Genomic DNA, 20,069 nt, shown 5'->3' with positions numbered 1-20,069 from the left:
AAAAATTTGTTCTTGTGAAGTTTTTCCGTTTCCCCGAAGAAATTGGTGAATAATTGAAAATTGGGCAGCATCCCGAAGTTACGAAAAAGACATTTCTTGCTACAATAATGGAGGACCTATATCCAGTGCCGAGAAAACACCCGTACTAGCACATTTTCACGATGAACCCCTGAAACTGATACTTGAATTTCCAAACAAAAGCGTGATCAAAAGCATGAGGAATAACTATTGTTCCCTTGGGGTTGTAAAAGTAAGTTCCAGTTACCCGGACTTACTTTATTCCAAACCACATTTACCACCTACTGGAAAGGTAAACCAAGCATTTCCACCGACCGTATATCTCCCAAGAAATTACTACAGTTGTCTTTCTTAATTGAAATCTAGGTAGGTAACGTAATTACGGGCTAATGACTCCGATTGAGATCATCGAAACGCTCTGATCGACGGTTACATCATACAACAATAAAACCATATAAAATTTCAACAAATGGAGCGTTAATATTGACTGACAATTAAATTTATGGCCGAGGTATTTGCGGAGAAAAGAAAATTGACCTATATCAACCCTTGTTAACAAGAAAAATCAATTATTTTCCGACGTCGTTGCTGCATGACGGACCCGGCGGGGGACGCGAGCACACACACTCTTAATTGAGGCTGTCGACGTCGTGAGTGATTGACGTCGTTGTTTATTAACGGGAAAATTTTTTTTGTAAATAATAAATTAATTAAGTACGTTCTGAATCATCGCATTTTAATTGTTGATTCATGGCTAGGTCATTTTCGGTCACATTATTTCCGATCTTGAAGAATCGCGACGCGTGTACGTCACCGCTTGCGTAATTAAAAGGAGGAAATGGACAATTTCCGGTTGAGAGTGACCAAAAATGGTCCCGTTACTCTATTGTTTATTTGCGCGAGTTTGGTGTACGATTTATAAATATTGATGCGCTTTGTTCACAATGAGACCATCTGCTGGTTTACTGAATGGAATTTACTGAATTCGCGTACTTTCCTCTAGAAGGCTGCATGAACTGGTTTTGTTTACCATAACCACGCGATCACTTCCAAAAATGATTTCGGGTTAAGGTGAACTGTAAACGGGTGCGCAAAGCAAAAAAAATGTATGGCCGAAAGACGAGTCGGCATATGTTACATTTTATGACACTGTCTAAGAAAACGTTTACTTTAAAAATGTGCAAGGCATATGTGCTCATGACAAATTTTGTTTACAGCGAACGGCCGGCCGAACACGCAAGAAGTCGATTACGACCTAGAAATTGCGCTGCCCGAAGATGGCGTCCAAAATGATAATTACGATTACGAGGAGGGCGAAGATGAGGAGGGCGATGACGAGGTGCCGGCGCCGATTTTCAATACGCGACCCAGGGACTTTATGGTGAAGGAAAATGAGACAGTCGAGTTGCCCTGTGAAGTAGAAAATGCAGGTAAGGGTTCATCTCTTCTCCTTATCTAAGGCTATAGTTACTGATCGAAACCGCCGGTTTCTCTGAAAAAATAGTATTAATTGTCAAGGCGCCATCAGTCAGCTCCATACCAACTAGCAAGCAGTGAAATTTGTGAATATTACCTTGTATAAGGGACCCTAATGCTAAGCAAAAACGTGGTGGATGCACTCCTACTGCCGCATCTGGTTCATATAATTGCCCTTGTGGTCGTGAAGAACTTGGCCATCATCAAAATTCAATACAAAGTGACCTTTGGTCAAATAAGCCTTGTGCTTCATTGTTGGACGACGCTGTCTCCGGGAATGAAAGAGAGAAACTTTGGAATTCTACAACAGTACCACACCAATTCCAGATTTGAGATTGACGCGCCATATGAAAAATTAATGGGAAATACGTGACAGTCTGCTTAAATCAGATCCGTCGTTATCTGTGGTTGGTTTTTGCCAATTGTGAAGGAATTTTGCGTTTAGGCAGGTTCGAGGTGTCTGACAAACTGTTTTTCTGGATATGTGACTGGTAAAATTGGGTAGAACCGAATATTTAATATTATATTAATATTAATATTTTAATTGATGGGGGCGCGTTCGTTTGAAGATAGGCGGGGAGCAATACGCGGGTAGCCACGAGCACTGTCGCGTCAAGAAGAGTTTGTCAGTTGCTCGTAAATCTACGTGGAGTAGTTACTTAGTGGGTAGAAACTATCCAATTGCAGACCACCGAAAAAAATTAAATTAAAAACCTCAATAGCACCCGGGGAACATATTTCGCGTCCACGGTCGTACCCCGAGACGTTGGGTTAATCATCCTGTGGATTATCAGGGTGTTTGTGGGATGAAATACTACAAATTCGAACGGTATAACTGGTAGCCTTAAACCAGTAAATCAAAGTTGGCTCTCAAATTTCAAAGAATAAATTGCAAAAAAAGGGAAATTGGTTGAACTACAGACAGAGGAAGTTTTAAAATTATCGCGAAATTAAAATCTTCAACCCTGAACCTGGAATAACTGCGTAACGTCATTCAGCCGGCCACTTGTCAATTGTGCGCAGATAATTCATTTTCAATTACATTTTCGTCTTCCGACGGATTACGTGATTTTTTTAATCGCGTGAAATTTAAAAAAAAAGCCAAGCAGCATTCCTTTAAAAAGTTCAGATTAACAAAAGTCACACTAGTAAATCTCTAATTTGCCTAGGTTGTGGCGAATTCGCCTACGGCTCGCTCGGCATTTATTTTGCAATTGCCATTTTTAACCCAGGTAGAATATGTCATTCCCGAGGCATTGCCGAGCGAGCCGAAGGCGAGTTCGGCACATACCTAGGCAAATTATAAGTTCTGATTAACAAAAGTCACACTAGTAAAACTTTAATTTGCCTAGGTTGTGCCGAACTCGCCTTCGGCTCGCTCGGCATTTATTTTGCAATTACCATTTTTAACCCAGGTAAAATAGATCATTCCCGAGTCATTGCCGAGCGAGCCGAAGGCAAGTTCGGCACTTACCTAGGCATACCATAAGTTCAGATTAACAAAAGTCACACTAGTAAAACCCAAATTTGCAAAGGTGGTGCCGAACTCGCCTTCGGCTCGCTCGGCATTTGTTTTGCAATTACCATTTTTAACCCAGGTAGAATAGATCATTCCCGATGCATTGAAGAGCGAGCCGAAGGCGAGTTCGGCACGTACTTAGGCAGACGGTAGGTTCAGTTTTACAAAAGTCTAATCTAGCAAAGGTTATGCCGAACTCGGACTAGCCGACTAATTCCGTGAAAAAGTTGGCTGAGCTAGTCTGGCGGGAGATAAGGCAAAGTTAATGGATTATACGTGTTGGTTTTTTAAACTTGAAAGAGTGGTACAACTAAAATTAAGAATTTGAGCTAGTCCTCGGTACCTTTTCAGCAAAAATTTAACATCACTAAAAAAGTCAACGTTTATTTCGTTTATTTCGCACGGAGAACACCAAATCGTACCCTTTTGAGTTCCTATGCCATCATACCTATCATACTACAATTGTATTCTTCGCATGAGGAACTTTATGCAAAATGGCACTTAATTTCTGACGTAGATTTTCAACGTACTCGTTCCCCCAGTTTTTTCGTGAGCGGGTCTTATTCCAAATTTTAATTGGTACGGTAGCCGGAGTTGTCGGTTAAACATATTGGTCCCAATCACACTGGTGATGGGATACAGCAATATGGAAAGATATTTACAGTAATTTAGAGTAGTGAATTCTCCTCGACTACGGACTTAACGAACAAATAATCAATGGAAAGAAACTCAAGGGCCTCTTAAAGGAATGCGGCTTGGTTGCTTTGAAATTTCCCGCGATTGCAAAAATTACACAATCCGTCATTGAAAATAAATTCTCTGCGCACAACAGGTAGTCGGCCGACTGAATCACTTTAAAACTGTCCGTAATTCACGATCAATCTCCTCCTCAACTGTTCTTTCAAAATGACAAGTCGCAAAACTTAGATTTACTCATTAAAAATTCACTTGTACAGTTCGGAATTAGTAGTGATACCCGATTTCTTCGTCGCATGGAAACTAAGTACCCGACAATACTTTGATTTGAGCGCTTCAACGCAAAAATCTCTGGCACTAAACATTTACGCTGTCATGGCTTACCGCGTGTTCTCTCGCGGCTTCGTGCGTAATTGCTCACGACCCCATTCATACTGGGATTTCAGCTGTTGTGCCACTTTTGCTTTAACATGCAATGAAGGAAGCTCAAAATCTGTAAACACGATAAAAAGAAGAAATACAGGGACTTGCTGGATAGTTTTATTTTTGTTTCCGTTGTCGTGTAGAAGTGGAGTATGGAGAAGAGAAGGTTTTTATTTTGTCAAAGAAATTAATGGAGAGAACAAAGCATCTAAATATCTTATTGGAAGAGCCATTACTTGCTTCAGTCTTTGGAACTTTGCGAACGAAACCTAATTCCTATGGTAGTTTTGTCACAATTGTGTTTCTAATTATATTAAAAATATTGCTAGTACAAGCCTATTAATATTACGTCTACAAATTACGTTTGAAATAAAATTGTCATGTCATTATTCTTAGTTTGATCAAGTTTCTCTAGTCTTTGATCATCCGATTTTCGCCTGGTAATTCAGAATGAACAGCTTACAGTAACCTTGTTTTTCAGATACCTTCGTGTTTATGTGGAAGAAAAACAACGAAATAGTATATCAAGACACACTCCGGTTCAGCAGTTTCGGAAACAACTTCCAACTTAACAAAAGATCGTTGATCATCTCGAACGTAGGTGCGAACGAAACGGCGAACTACACGTGTACCATTCCGCTTTCAAAGGAGGAAAACCTCAGCGTCACCCATCACTTGTACGTCCAAACTGCGCCGAAAATTGAATCGCTGAAGGCTTTGCACGACAGCACACAGGTAGGGAAACGCGAAAGAATGACCGGATACTCATTCTCGCATTCGTTTAGATCGATGCAGGTAAATCCCTTGTTTTGACTTGTAAAGCAATCGGATTTCCGAAGCCCACGATAGTTTGGTCGAAGAAAGGACATCGGCTGTCGACGGAAGGTGAAACGATCTCCATTGAAAACGTGAGCCATCACGACGCCGGTGACTACCAGTGTTTGGCGGATAATCGGATAGAGCCTCCTGCGCACAAATTCATACACATCAGTGTAGCCCGTAAGTAACTTAATTCTTATAGGTAAAACAAGGGATGTGTTGTGCTCAAGTTCTCTTTTCTGATCTAACCCAAAAAGGCACGACTCAGTTCAGCAAACTAATGTTGGGGTTGGGGAGAAAATAATTTAATAAATATTGCCGTGTGCGGTCCACTCAGTAGCTTCGATCAAAAAATTCCAAAGGTTTAAATTACCTACACACATTTTCACTGACCTGACACAATTTTTGGACACGAAAGGAAAAATCTGACATGAAAACTCTATCCGGCTCGCACAAGGGGTTCGAATAAATACACATTTAATTGAGACAGTGACATTTTATTTCATACACATGAAAAGAACGCTAAACAAAATTCTTGGACGAAAAGGAAGCTTGTTTGAACAAATACGTTCTTCCTCCCTTCAATTACTGCATGATAACTGTGCTAACTATTCAAATTTTTTTAGATCAACCTGTGGTAACAATCGAGAAATTGACGGTAAATTCGGATGAGAATTTGGACTCGCAATTGATATGCTACGTTCGCGCGGTTCCCAAAGCAGAAGTCGTGTGGAAGAAGGACGGCTTGAACGTCGTCAAAAATGAGCGCGTCGACTTCAAGCACCACAATCACACCTACATCTTGGAAATCAACAAAGTGAAAGTGTCCGATTTTGGCGTTTACACGTGCTCCGCGTATAACAGGGTGGGAAATAACGAGAAGACGATAACGTTAACCGGTTTCCCGAGCCTCGCCGAACACGTGGATACCTCACACGATTCGGATAAGAACGTTGTCGTCGTGTGGAATGTCGAATCCAATTCGCCCGTCGCCCAGTACGAGATTCAGTATAAAAAAGTTGCGGTAAGTGTACTCGGCGACGTTTCGTGTACTAAACGATTTCATTAGAATTCCGACTGGTTAATTCTACATCCCGAGGTGTCGAACGCCGAAGGAAATCTTTACACGGTCAACGGTACGTTCACCAACCTCCCCGGTGGACACTACGAGGCTAAGCTTAGATCTAGGAACACGTACGGATGGTCAGATTATTCTCCGGTCGTCCACTTCAAAAGCGGTAAGTAACCCACAGCTATGGATCGGTTGAAATTTTCACGCACTTTTTTTTTATTTTTCTCTCCCTTTAGGAGGACATCACAAACACAAACCACACAAACCTGCACAAAACTCGGAAGGTATAAGTTATCGTGCTCATTTAATTTCACGTTTAATTTTTGTTTGTTTTTTGCACACTTAGATACTCCGGTAGTTATCATACACGAACCACAAGCCTTTGACGGAAGTGGAATTACGGAAGGAGGTACTCTTGCACATTTTTATTTACAACCGTTTTCTTATTTTATGTTCTTATTATTAGGTCCGGTGATAATTCAAACCTCCGAGCAACCCGCAGTTCAAAAGTCAGAAATTTCCTACGAAGGTATTCATTTTTTTTCTTTATTTGTGTTTGTATAATTCGCCTTTGATAATTTTTTTAATAGCACAAAATGATAATGCGATTCAAACGCCACACACACAGGAACAACAGCAACAATTAACGAAAGAGTCCCAAGGTATCCGCCTTGTTTTTGTCTTGTTTATTTGCTTGCACCAATAGTAGCTTGACTTTAACTTTACGATTAGCATGCGAGATTAACAAAGGAGTGCAGTTGTAGATTTTAGTGATTTTTCTACTTCAGTTTGTCAGCCCTTAATTTACTTTTGTAGTTGGTGGTTTTTAACTCCGCTAAGTGCATCGCTCCCTTCTTTTTTAACTGTCAGTCTGGAGTAAAGTTGGGTTTCTGAGTATTTCTAATGTTACGAGTCATAGTCTGTATCCCTCTGTTCCATGTACACCAACACCTACTCCCTCATTACGGAATCATTTGCATAGTAGACGGTTCTGATCAGTTTTGGGGTTCTTTTGTCCTTTTCCCACTAATCCCCTGTTGATACAATAAACTTGGCAGAGTTCTTGTGACGTAGGCATTACAGTAACACACGTGATATTTTTGAACAGACTTTATCTCGAATTTGTTTTCTGCCGTCCTCTAAGAAATTTATTCCATGAACATGAATATATCAGGGAAAGCTTTAAGGAGAAGAACCTTGCGCATGTTCTATCGCTAATCATGCGCATATCGTGGAGGTGCGCACTGATAATGCAATATTGCCATACTTTATTTAAAAAAAGTTACAATATTATATTCGGACATAATAATCGTTTGTGAGTCTAAACACTTTAGCTTAAGCACTTTCTACACTTGAACGATGAGCAGCTGAAAGTCTGGTCCGATGCGCAATTGTCAGGTCCCATGTTCCACTCTTCAGGTAACGGGTTTACGTGCCTATCTTCGTACCTAAACGAACACATCGTTAGGATTGTAGACATTAAGGTAATATCACGTCCAAGAAAGCGAATCCACGCAACGGTATTTTTTTCAATGCCTAAACAATCCAAGTCAATTTTTAGACGAATGGAAAGCGGATCACCAGTGAAATTGTAGAGCAGAAACGAAACGACTACATGTTTTGACCTTTGATCCGCTTGTTTGAGCTCCCGGCAGGCAAAACCACAGTACACCTTGCACAATGGCGCCCGAGCATAACTTTCTGAACAGCACTTTTGCGAGATTTGGTCAGGAATCATGTCCCTGACTTGTATTTCAATACAATGCTGCAATGTCCTTCCCTAGAGAGTCCCCACTTTAATCTGTGCCTCTTTCAATGCCTCCCTTTTTCAACAAAGTGTAGAGGTTGTAGGTTTAGAAGGGCCTCTAGGACCGCCGTGGGGGAAGATGACATCGTCTCCATTATGCCTAATCTTTGTAATGCCTAATTTAGTTTCATCTGGCCTTCTTGTGTTTCTGTTTGTTGCCACTTCACTAAGGCAGCATAAGTGATGATGGGTTTAGGCATCATAAGTGATGATGGGTTTAGGCATCGTTATGTATATGAGTACATCCTATAATCAGTTTTTTTCCTCCTTGGGTTGGACTATATCACGCCTACGCACTTTTGAACCTTGGATCTATTGCACGTGTCCCAGTGTCTTACTCGGAGAGAGGCAGTTTGTTAAAAAATCTGAGGATCCTCCTGGATGCAACTCCCTGTTTTGCTGAGGTGCTACTACAGCCGCACCCAGATCTTGTGATATCTGCCCGGAGACAGCTTCACAATCACAATCCTGAAACAATTATGGAATTTTGAGAAGAATTTAGAAGACTTTAAGGACTAGCTGGAAATCACTAAAGAGGCACTGAAAAACATTAACTAGAATACCATGGGAATGTAAGTGCTTTCCAAAGCATTCTAGTGTTTTTTTAGGAGGGAAATAAGAGACTGGGGCATTTTAAAAATCATCTTATTGACCCGGATAGTTCTGGAATAGAAACTGTCTATCCAAATTTTTGGGTCCTCTCAAGAACACCATAAAAACCATACTCTGGTATGTGTTTAGTATGTGCTTCCCACAGTCTTCTAGGTGATGTTTAAGCCTTTACTTACTCGCTTGTCTATTATGTTTTATTATAAAATTCTGTCGAGGAGGGTCTAGAAGACCCGCAAGACTTTGGAAATCACTGAAGAGCCTTGGAAAATTAGAAATTGTCTTGTTGTAAGTGTTTTCCAAAGCTTGAAGCGTCTTTTCTAGGACTAGGCAAGCTTGAAAAGGTCTGGAAAAGACACTTGGGATGGTAGGGCATCGGGAAACGCGTGGGGGGTTGTGAAAAAGGAATATTGATCCTTTTTGTTTCCTTTCTGCTTTCTCTATGATTGAAATTCTCATCCTCTTCTTTTTCCTGTCTTTTCTATTTGCTGTGCGGCTAAAACTTAAAAAACTAATCTCCTTATTGAACTTCTTAGGAGGCCTTCCTGGATTTTTCATTCACCTTTTTCTACTTCTTCCCTTCTTTCATCTTCTTACTGTAGGACTGAAAGAAAGAAAAGAAAATTTCTTCTTTCTTTTTCTTTAGAATGTCAGACTCCCCAAAAGCTTTCAAATACATGGTAGATAACAATGATAACATCTTAGAAATCAATGCAAAAATTTCCTTTGTGTGACGCTTACCCCCTTCTTGTATTACCAAACGATTAGATTACCTCAAATTTACATGTGAAGTTTATGATAACGTTTTGTTTTAGGTACAGGTGGAAATGGCAGCAGTAACGTTCTTCCAACGTTATTATTACTATGTATATCGTTACTCTCAACACAGTACAGCCGTTGAATGTTCTCATCTTCCTTTTCCGTCGAAGAAATCTTCCACGCACTGGTAGCTTAAACAAAGTAAACCAAAGGTTTTTATTAATCTAGGTATAATTAAATTATGGAAAAAAAACTGTACTGCCGTTAACGCAAACCTAGTTACTGTTACAATTGTTTCAACGTTTCATAGGAATGACTCCAATAATTTAAATAATCGTTAACGCCCGCTAACAATTATTTAAGTCGATTTGGTGCTGTTTACATTTCTGTGATGTTAGTTATACGCAAAAGGGGTCTCTTCCATACTACCTATAAACTTCTTGATTCCGTTTGTAATTGAATTCAGACAATCAATGTAGGGATGCCATATTTGATACCTCGTAACACGTTATGAAATAGTAGATATTCTATGTTAAGTTTAGTTCTCGAATCAAGAAGTGTCATTTAGGATCAAGCTCAAAGGTTTGGTTTTTACAGTATTTTTTAAAAATGCAGGATGCTTTCAAAAAATCATTTTAGAGTCGTCTAGTCCGCCGTTAAGAAATCTTTTATAATTAAGTGTACTTTAGGATGTCTTTTTGAAAAAATGCTGATTATGGTGTCTTTTTTAATTGGAGGAGTATGTAGCTTTTTAAGTCGCGTATTTTAATTGAAGCTGCAAAATTTTGTAAATATTTTTGTTTATTTTGTGTGATGTGTAGGTATGTAGAGCTATCGTTTTATAATTATTTTTTTAAAACTACCTTGTAACGAGTACCATAATGCCTATATGTTCCCAATTGTGGCCTGTCAAAAATCAGATTTCCTACTTGAAGCTTTTTAATAATTTTAAATTCAATCTCGAAAGTATGAGAAATGGGAACTGTTTGCAAGATGCCTTACTATATTAAATAAAACAAATGTTATACAATTCGATGTTTAGATATAATTGTTGCTTTGTACTTCCAGCTATTTTATAAGTTAATTATACATGTAATGAACTTGCAAGGCCCTCCTTGACCAGTTTAGATAGATACACTTTCAATCAAAAGTTGGCATATCAAGTCTTGGTAAAGCTTTTTTGTGGAGAGCTTTGCAACTTCACTTACATTAACAACTGAAATACGAAACTGTATATTGTATGTATAGATAAAATAATTACAATAAAATAATACCGTACAATTACAATCTTTTGATCCTAGCCAACTTCACACCTCTGTTACAAAGTCACTTACTCCATTTTTTTAGCTCTCCCCTCCACCATGATCCACGTTGGTGCAATGTCGGCGATCACTAAAACGTCGTCTTTAGCTGCAGTGCGATAGCCGCTACCTGACTATCACATATAACAGCCTATACATAAGTTTGTAGCGCCATCTTTGTCAAGCACTGTCCGCCGCAACCGTCTTGATTGACGCCACATCTACAAACAAGCTTCTATCGATAATCACGCCCATGATCTTGTTGGATCTGTCGGCCCTGATTGCGTCGCCTCCTACGCGTCAACATGGCGATCCTGATTTTATCCGGCCGAATTGTCAGCTGTCTGCCCTTTATATTCCGTTCGTTATTTCTTCAACAGCACGTTTCATACCCGCCAACCCCAATTTGCGATCACGCGCTATAACTGAGATCGTCGGCAAACCCGATGACCTTAACCCTTGCGGGATACCAAAGCCTTAGCGCACCGTCGTACATCACGTTCCACAGGGTAGGTCCTAGAACTGACCCCTGTGGAACCCCTTTTCGTAATCGCCAGTTCTGATATTTTCCTACACGGCGCGGTGACATGCGCTGTTCTCTTGCGGATGTAGCCTTGGATTAGCCTCCTCAACTAAACGGGGGTCTCTAGTTTCTGGAGTGCCTCGTATCGTTAAAATCATCTGGTAAGGCCTCCTTGGTTTTCCATGTGCCCCAGTTTGCCTTCGCCATCTCAACCGTGACGTAGCGCAGGGTTTTTTAGACAGTTTTGGTGTCAACGCTTCCAGTCTTCAGGATAACGACCGTAATAAGTTTGGTAAGTAACTTCGCCACTATACCGGTTTTCCTCAACTCCAGACCCTTGACGACCACGTCCGAGCCTGAAGCTGCTATCTGTTTCGCCGCCTGGAGTACCGCTACGTCACTTGGAAGCGTTATTTTGTCTTCTCTTCACCCAGCCGCCTCCACTACCATTCCTTGCTGTTCTTTATCGTGTTGTTTAATATCCCTCTCGTTTATTACATCCTGTTTTTTACCCGCCTTCCGTCCACCAAGAAACCCATCTTCTAGATTTGGCTCCTTTGGCATTGTTCTCTCACATAAGCTATTCAGGAATCTACTTATATCATCCACGTCTTCCAGATCTTCGGGCTGGATTTCTGTAATCTTTTCAGTGTCCATTCTGCGCATATTCTTGCGTGGGCTGCGGACTTCGTCCAGAAGTTCCCAAAGGTGCCCTGTTTTAATTCCGCCGCAAAGGACGCAATTTGGTTTATCAGGGCATTAATCTGCGACGTGGCCCGATCTCCCGCAGTTGAAGCACAACGCCGATCGGACCGGCCCCTTACAGCGTATCTGCCAGTGCTCCCTCTCCCAACATCTGAAGCACCTCGGTTCCGGCTCCTTTCTCGCATCGAGTACTCGGGTGCGGCATCTTGTCCACCCGATCTTGATAGTGCTTTCTTGTGCGCTGCCCACTTTTACTTCGATCCTAGCGACTTGCTGACCTTTATTAAACTTCCTATAATATTCAAAAGTCTTGGGTTCGCCTCCGGGCTGCAATAGCGCCTCTTCTATCTACTCTTTCCCGATAACCCTGTCGAGGCCCCTTATCTCTATTAGGGAAACATCAGGTCTTCTATCAGTTTGCTAACTGACTCGGTCTTTCCGGCACCTTTTCCACGTCCACTATCGCCATTCCTGGTTTTTAGCGCATTTTTTAAGAATTAAAAAAAATGTGGTATTGTTTGCGTTTTGTCCGTCCGTCCGTCCGGACCCACTTCTGCCGTTTTGAACTACTTCTAGGGGAATGTCCTAGAGTCCTGGAATTTTTTGCAGTAGGTAACCTATACCTTGAAGGTGTGCCATCAGACGGCCATTAAATTTCGCGATCTAAAAGGGGGGCCCCCTCACGAATTATTTCCTGAGATACTGTTTTTGAAAGTGAAACGTGCATACTTTACCATACGACAACCAATTGGTCTCAGATTTTGCATACGCATGCCTTTAGTGGCGACAAGTTAAACTTTAGAAAATGGGGGGGGGGCACATGTTCTACCCTTCATGGTATTCTAATGAAACGTCTCATCGAAATAAATTGGTTTGTACAAACTATAGCTTTCCCGTGCGACTCTTTTTCGAGATCAGTGAGCGACGGGGCCTAGGGGGGGGGGGTTAAAAATTAATTTTATCTCTCATTGTATTCTAATTAAAGGTCTCAACGAAAGGAACAGTTTTCTACCAACTACTGCCCTTCTTTCTGTCCTCTTATCAAAGTACGGGATGGAGGGAGAGGGGGAGGGGAGAGTGGAACTAGTTTTATCCTTCATGGTACTCTAATGATCCGGTCTCAACGAAAGGAACCGGTTTCTACCAACTGCTGTCCTTTCTTTCTGGCCTCTTATCAAGTACGTGGTTAGAGGGGGAGAAAGGTCTCAACGAAAGGAATTAATTTCTATCAACCATAGCCCTCCTCCTCGACCTCTTATCGTGATCGGGTATATTCCTTTATACCTCAAGAACGGATTGTCGGACTCGGAAGAGGGTACTCACAAAGGGCGATTGAAACGTCTGCAAGAAATATATCCATTGGTGATGTCAAAACGAAAGCTATACCTCATACGCATCAGCTTCCCCAGCATCTCTAGCGTCCGTTCCTCTTCCAGTTCACCAACCCTCTCCTCTAGATTCTTATACTTAGCTTCCCATTCGCTCTTGAAGCGTTCTCAAACTCTCCTTAAGGCTTACAATAACCTCCTGATGCGTTTCTTCCTTTTCTACGCGTTTACCCAACTCACTCTTCTCTCCAGTTGCATATACTTCTCCTCCCACGTATCGCATTTATTCAGTAGCCTTTCTAGGTCCTCCTTCAACTGGCCTACCAACTCCTTCCTTTCTCCCCTTTTTCTCCGGCGCTCTTTCTTTCTTTAGTTTTTTTTCTATTTCCCGCTGCAACGCTTTTAACGGTTTCCCATGTTTCTGCCATGGTAGTTCATCGAATAAAAATAGAAATAGGCAGGGAAAAAAAAGAACTTACCAATAAAAAAACCAGCCATCAAATTAATATCAAATTGTGTTGTAAAATTAATTGTTGGTAATGTTGTGAATGCATAACATAAAATTATAACTTCACAAAAAGTAGCAGGTAAACTTCAAGAGGGAACATGTAGGTGAAAAACAAGTTTTGGGAATTATGGGTTGGGTAAGCAGGTGCCAAGATTCTAAGAAAGGGTGAAATACACAGGATGTTGTAATGATCTTAGCCTCCTACTATCTTGGCGGGCTAACGCCAACTTCAAGTCACACCGGAATATTTAACCATATTCTGTAGTAGCGGGAATGCCAAACTAACATGGCTGCCTATTTGAATATTCTTTCCCGCGAGAATCTGTCACTCGGGGGCCACTCCGAGTGCACTAAGATCGTGATCGTCATCGTCAGGACACATACGTTGTGTAATAACTGGGTTCTCAGCAGGCCCTGAGGGCGTTTTATGGGTAAGAAACACCAAAAGCAATAGCTGATTAAGATTATATTGAAGCTAATACCAATACCAATACGGCGCCCCTGCAGAGGGTCTTAAGTGGTTCTATACTACTCCGGCATTTACCTTACGAATTAGGAAAACTGCAGGAAAACTTAATTCGGAGTAGTCCTATAATGAACAAAGCCTACAGCTAACATCTAATGTACAGCACTTTTGAGCCCTCTCGAAATCGGGGTAAATACTACATACACGCTATGAGTAACCAAAATGGAATCGAGCCATTCCCCAGGTATTACAACACATACATCAGACAAAACTAAGAGATATTAAATATACCTCTCCGAGCGGTAGGATTACCCAGGCCCAGTGGGGTGCCTGTAGACGTGGGCTAAAGTTGTTGGGTTTCGGAACGAGTGAAAATGTTAGTGTTAGGTTCACCAAGGCCGGTATAAACTTGAATAACTCGATCCCCTCTAAACAAGCACACTTCCCTCTTGATTACTCACAGTACCAAATAAGCAAATAGAATGAAATGCAATGAAATAATCGAGAGTGACTAAAAAGCACAATACACAAATATGTACAGCACAGATACAGCCCTACCGACAATGAAACATGATTGCCAATACCAACAAAGGTTACACATTAAAAGGTACAAGTGATTGAGTCCAGTAAGTACATAAGTAAATGGTTACAATCTGCATTCAAGTTACACACATTTATAGATTAATTGAATAAAGCAAATACCTCATCTGATATAAAAAGCAAAAGCACACAGCAATGATTAAGGTATAACAAAATATTTCAAGATAAGCCCTACTTTACACTTAAGCCGTTTACAAGAAAAAGACCATGAACACACATGTTAAATCGTATTTATTGACTTCCCCAAACGACCGGTAACTTGATCTCTTAACACCCCTTAAAAACCACCCGAAAGTCGCCCATTCCCTGCATTTCACGCATTTCTAGGAGAAAACTGGACTGCAGGTGTTTGAAATGGTAAACACATGTGGTCTTCCGAGAAATTCCATCCGTCTCATCTTCGCTCTCTTTACCTTCTCTGTAATCCCACCAGATTTCGGTTGGCAGCTTGTGTAACTAACATAATGTATAGGGTGCTTCGTATCGACAATCATATTCACAGGATGTTGTTAAGGTTGGGGCTTCTCAATGTGACCCATCTTTGGTGCAATAAAGTCCTTTTGTTAAAAGCAAGATGGAAAATTACATGGCCTTGTAGGCAAATTTAACTAAAAACAAGATATGTGGAAATAATTGAATCGCCACTCATTTATCGCACATAGATTCTAAACTGAAGAGCTTTGATTAGGGTAATCCCGCTCCTGCAAGATAGGTAACCCGCCCCTGGTTTCGGGGTTTCGAGCCTACAGTTGAAAGTCGAAGACAATCACGGAATTAGGTGTCGTACTTCAAATGGTTACAGTTTTTACCACCCCGTGACTGCTTCATTCACGGAGAAAATTGTTAGTAACAGACAACAAGTCAGTACATACATCAAACAACTCGGTAATTTCCACATTTTAAAATAAAATGATCAAAACTTACATGAATGTTACTTCAGGGACAAGACCAAGTAATCAACATCAATAAACATATAAATTAAGTGAGAATTACACCAAAAACGTAAACAATTACAAACAATAGCATAACGGTATCACACATATGATTCGGCATGGCGGTTAAACCAAGTAAATTTCAAAAACAAAGATGGAAACACACAAAAAGTGTAAAATGCGGCATACAAAACACAAATACGATATAAAGAAATGAAAAAATTACTACCTGCATTAAATAACAGAAAATAACAACAAACATTTATGGGGAGACGCGTTCACGACCGCCATTCAAGACCAGATGCCCAAACGTAACCCCCGTTCGTGCTTTCTAGATGGCGCAGGCAGCTTTTCCCCACCATAGATATATAAATACTTCCCCACCTAGATTTTGCATGGTTGCCAACTTTCAAAAATGTATGTAACGTCGTAAGTTGTATATACAGGGTGGAACCTCTCAAAGGAGGGCTCCTGAACCCTCCACAAACTGTTATTGGCTATCGACCTGGCCACACATCCCCTCGACACCGGAACAGCAGAACCACCTTAACAATGAGCGATCGCTTATGCAACTTCCCTCGACCAAGCCCTAAAGCACACCATCAGTGCGTCTCCAAAACCAAGTCGTTCCAATGACCTGCATAATCGTTAGCACGAGCGCTACATCTCCGGCCCAACACGAGATACTACGGAACGAGATCACTCCGGTGGACCAGAGTCTGTACTACCGGAATCGCCATCAGTAACAGAGTCTCTCTACTGGCATACTTGACGACGTCGAACACCACCTACGCGATCTCTATCTAGTATTTCGGCGCCTCAACCAATAGCACCTTAGAGTCAGGCGTCTAAAGTTCCATTTCACGTGATCACCCCACTTGGTATAGTCCTCGACCCCAGAAAAACTGAGGCTATTTCACCAAACTACAGCACCAGTAAGAAACTGTTCTCCTTTTAAGTTCAGGGGCGCCCCTTTTGTTCACAGCGTTAGAGTGTTTTCAAGAAGCTGTATGCCATTTTTCTCTCTGTCAATTACGCACGGTCCGTTATAGCAGAAAGAAAACGAGTGCAGGCAAGTATTTTATTATCAGAGGGTTTAGGATCTGGAGTTGAATTTTTTGGGGTTGCAAAGTTTTTTTTTTGTAATTGAGTCGTCGTATTTGGCATAATTTCCTAATTTTTTTATTTTTATATGTGTGCGAGTGTTATCTGGATACGGTTCTGATTTTCGAAATGCGTGTGAAAGCTCGAGGCACCGAGAAGTCGTGGGACTGGGCGAGATTAGCTAGAATTACGGATCTATTTTAGAAGGGGGTCACATCCGCCGTTATCAAGTTTGCTGCGTGATAGGGGCACGTCAAAATTAGCAAAAGAAAGTCCGCGTGAATTGGAAGAAACTATTATACTTATTGGTGGAAAAAAGTTGTGCGTCCCAGAATGGGCGTGAATCAGACAAGTAAACTGGTGGGAATTAGGTTGTTGGGAGAGAACCGTGGGGCAATGAGCGTTAAGTCACGATATTCGTGTCGTGCGATTAAAAAGGTTAAGTCGGGCACCTATAGAAACATAATAGAACGTTTATTGTGTTTAGATAATAGTGTAGATACAAATATTGCATTTGATACATTGATCTGCACCCCTAGAGCTCTACCAATATATCTTGAAGAGGTTTGCGAGCTATATCCGGTACTGTACAGTCCTTAGCGGGATAACCTACCGGCAGAAGAACAGCTAACTTTTCCTCCTTTGGGCGATCGAGGAGTTTTCGTAGAGCCGGACCACAATTCAGCGGTGTAGAGGTGAGCGCCACCAAGCCGGCGTACTACAAGTTACTGTTAGTTATTTTAAACCAGATTTGCACGTACATGTATCGCCGCAAGCAGTAACCCAGTCGCTATGTGAACGCTTTCGTCGCAATAGTAGTGCCTTTGCTTTCTGCCGTCGCGGATACTGTAGGACTGCTTAAACACGAATATGAGACATGGAGCGTCAGTGAGATACTCTTTAACCCAAAACGTGCGCAAGAATTTCAGATCGTCCACCCACACCTTTCCCATACGTTTTCTGTAATTGATCTCCTCCTCCGCTTCTATTATTTCTCTCACCTTTTGCTTCAACTCTGAAGATTTTACTACGACAAATTTCCATGGTTCTGTGTGGGCGCCACTTGGGGAGGTACCTGAAAAGGACTAAAACTTCGTTTCGCAATCAATTTCCACAACTTACCCGCAGTTTTAATAACATTAGCAATAATCTCGGGCGGGATTTCCTCGTTGCTGAAATGACGAACGGTCCTTCTGGCATTCATGTACTCGTAAAACTCCTTCGATCTCGCAACGGCCTCGTGTGGCGGTACTTTTTTGTAAACGAGCGGAATATGTTCGCAATCTTCGCCCAAATGCCACCTATTCTCGTTATCCGTCTGTGGCGTTTCAGTTTCTTCTTCTTCGCCGCTCGCTGGAAAATCTGGTTAAAAAAGAAAGGGCGCTGTCCAACTCACTCTGAGCGGTTTGGTGATCGGTATACTTCGTCTTCAAATGAAGAAGTAAACAGACGACCAAATAAATTATTATTCCCAAGATGTAGTAGTGCCAATTAATAACCAAGAAGTTGGAGTGGAACAAATTCGTCATGTTTTTTCTGATCGGTATTCTGGACTAGAACAAGTAATTGCATTGGGAATATCGTCAGAGAGATAAGTAACTAGTAGTGTGTCAAGGCTGTTTGATAGTGAAACTAGATCTCTAATCTATTTAAAGGCTTCTTAATGGGCGACTTTTAGCGACCTAAAGTTGTCCTCAGTTAATGATATCGACTTTTTCACGATCCCCTAAATTCAATAATAAATCAAATTAGATCTTAAGTCCTAATATTTGTTTAGAGCCCCAGTGCCATGTAATTGTAATTTTTATTCTGTATGGTTTCTGGTTAAACAAATAAATAAGGCAAAAATTTAAGTTTCCTTTTTTAAAAAACCAAATAATAAAAAACGGGGGTAACTAATTAGGTACTTACCCTGATGCGTATGATGTACATATTATATGCACGAGGTTAGAGGATCATTGTGACGATTTAGATAAACTTGTTGAACTTCGAGTTTATCTGCATTGTGTTCTTTTCAGCACACTTTTGTGCCAATTCTTCCATGAAAAATACATTTCAGAATTGACACACACAATAAAGCGTAGTGATGCGAGAATCAGGTCATTGTAAATATAGTTTTTCTAAGACTTTCCTGAAAACGAGTTCATAATTGATAATTTGGAGGCATGATATGGTACCCATTACCTACACCCGTGCGTAATAGAAAAAAAATTTGCCTAAGTAGAAAATCATTTCCGTATCAGTCAGTATCAGTATCAGCATCAGTATCAGCACAGATTTACGTATATCTGTGGTATCAGTATCAGTATCAGTCACTGTCAACGACGACACACGCTACAGTGCGAACCCGAAATATGCTGCAGAAGTGAGAGACTAATACTCACTAACCCATCTCAGGAAGATAAGTACGTCAAACTCAAGGGGGGTTGGTCCGTAGACTAAGCTTCAGCCAGGAGTACGGGACTCGACAGCTATGCTAGAGCGTGAAGAACTTGATGATCGCAAATCATTACAGTTCCTTCGGCCTTTCCCCTGACTTTAAAAGGTCCTAAATAACGGGGTGCTAATTTCGCGGAGCAGTCACGGGTGGCATCGAAGTTTGTTTTGTTCTTGCGCCACCCTTGCTGTCCAAGGTCATATGAGATATGGCGTCATCGCAAGTCATACATATGTTGTTTTTCTGATGACAGTTGAACATTAACGTCGGTATCAAAAGTATCCCCTCTAACGCGAAATTCTTAAAGGGCCAGTTGGTAGAAAACGGTTCCTTTAATTAGAATACCATGAAAGATAAAATTAATGGATACAGCCTTTGAAATGTTACAGGTGCGTTCGTCAACCCAAAGGGCATTATTTTTAAGTCCACTTCCTGGTATTGTGGAGGAGCTCAGTTCTCGAGCGTTATCTTTTATTGGCACTTGCCAACATGCAGAATTGATTCATGGGGCTACAAAAGTGTGCATCTTTTAACTTGTCTAGCATTGCGGAGATATAAAGGATCAGATAGGCATCAGACTTCGTAACGCAGAATCTAAACGGCCATCTTTCTTTGGTACCATTAATAATGGACTTGACCATCTACTCCTAGAAGGTTCGATCTCTATTAAAGCTTGTTTCTTCTGTGAAACTGAGTAGTATCTCTGATTTACTTGTGATGAGTCAACTATTATGTCGTGTTCAATGACTGTTGTGAATCCTAAGGCGATGTTTGAAAGGGAGTTTTCTGAATGCTTGAATTCCACGGGAATTGAATCGGTTTTTCTGAACTTCCATACGTCTTTACTAAGATCCGGATTTATTACCATTTCCTTCAGATCCTAAAATTGAGTAATGCTGAAAATGGTTTGTCTAGAAGTCTACTTTCCAATTCTGCAATAAAATATGGAATGTTCTATTAAAAAACC

At 41.0% G+C, this 20,069-nt stretch overlaps 2 protein-coding genes across 3 annotated transcripts in view; one reads left to right on the top strand and one right to left on the bottom strand.

The window, feature by feature from the left end:
* The window catches only part of LOC116180240 (protein amalgam-like), a 146,795-nt gene extending 136,316 nt beyond the window's left edge, over positions 1-10,479 (top strand). The window contains exons 2-11 of one of the 2 annotated variants that reach the window (XM_031500135.1): positions 1,236-1,448; positions 4,614-4,867; positions 4,918-5,131; positions 5,578-5,975; positions 6,021-6,189; positions 6,260-6,307; positions 6,370-6,432; positions 6,490-6,552; positions 6,614-6,685; positions 9,255-10,479. In XM_031500135.1, the coding sequence (XP_031355995.1) occupies positions 1,236-1,448; positions 4,614-4,867; positions 4,918-5,131; positions 5,578-5,975; positions 6,021-6,189; positions 6,260-6,307; positions 6,370-6,432; positions 6,490-6,552; positions 6,614-6,685; positions 9,255-9,340 (1,580 nt within the window). In that variant the 3' untranslated portion in view covers positions 9,341-10,479. The remainder of the gene's footprint in view (positions 1-1,235; positions 1,449-4,613; positions 4,868-4,917; positions 5,132-5,577; positions 5,976-6,020; positions 6,190-6,259; positions 6,308-6,369; positions 6,433-6,489; positions 6,553-6,613; positions 6,686-9,254) is intronic. The other variant, XM_031500136.1, reaches the window with a different exon arrangement.
* Positions 10,480-17,120: 6,641 nt separating this feature from the next.
* Positions 17,121-19,020, bottom strand: LOC116181484 (iodotyrosine deiodinase 1). The gene is made up of 6 exons (XM_031501865.1): positions 18,850-19,020; positions 18,577-18,796; positions 18,062-18,218; positions 17,788-18,018; positions 17,427-17,740; positions 17,121-17,383 (listed from the first exon to the last, which is right to left on the bottom strand). The coding sequence occupies exons 2-6, from the start codon at positions 18,595-18,597 to the stop codon at positions 17,201-17,203; spliced, it is 906 nt and encodes a 301-aa protein (XP_031357725.1). The 5' UTR covers positions 18,598-18,796; positions 18,850-19,020; the 3' UTR covers positions 17,121-17,200.
* Between the last annotated feature and the right edge of the window lie 1,049 nt (positions 19,021-20,069).

Source organism: Photinus pyralis, unplaced genomic scaffold (genome assembly GCF_008802855.1).
Source record: "Photinus pyralis isolate 1611_PpyrPB1 unplaced genomic scaffold, Ppyr1.3 Ppyr1.4_LG9, whole genome shotgun sequence".
Lineage (NCBI taxonomy): Eukaryota > Metazoa > Arthropoda > Insecta > Coleoptera > Lampyridae > Photinus > Photinus pyralis.
Note: the sequence above shows the minus strand (reverse complement) of the source record. Positions and strands in the feature narration are given on the sequence as shown.

Excerpts from the sequence above, each read along its gene's own strand:
- LOC116181484 (XM_031501865.1), bottom strand. The coding sequence starts at position 18,597 with ATGTACATCATACGCATCAGG. Across the intron at positions 18,219-18,576 it reads TGTACATCATACGCATCAGG|TCCAGAATACCGATCAGAAA; the intron begins GTAAGTACCTAA and ends TACTTGTTCTAG. Across the intron at positions 18,019-18,061 it reads CGATCACCAAACCGCTCAGA|CGAGCGGCGAAGAAGAAGAA; the intron begins GTGAGTTGGACA and ends CAGATTTTCCAG.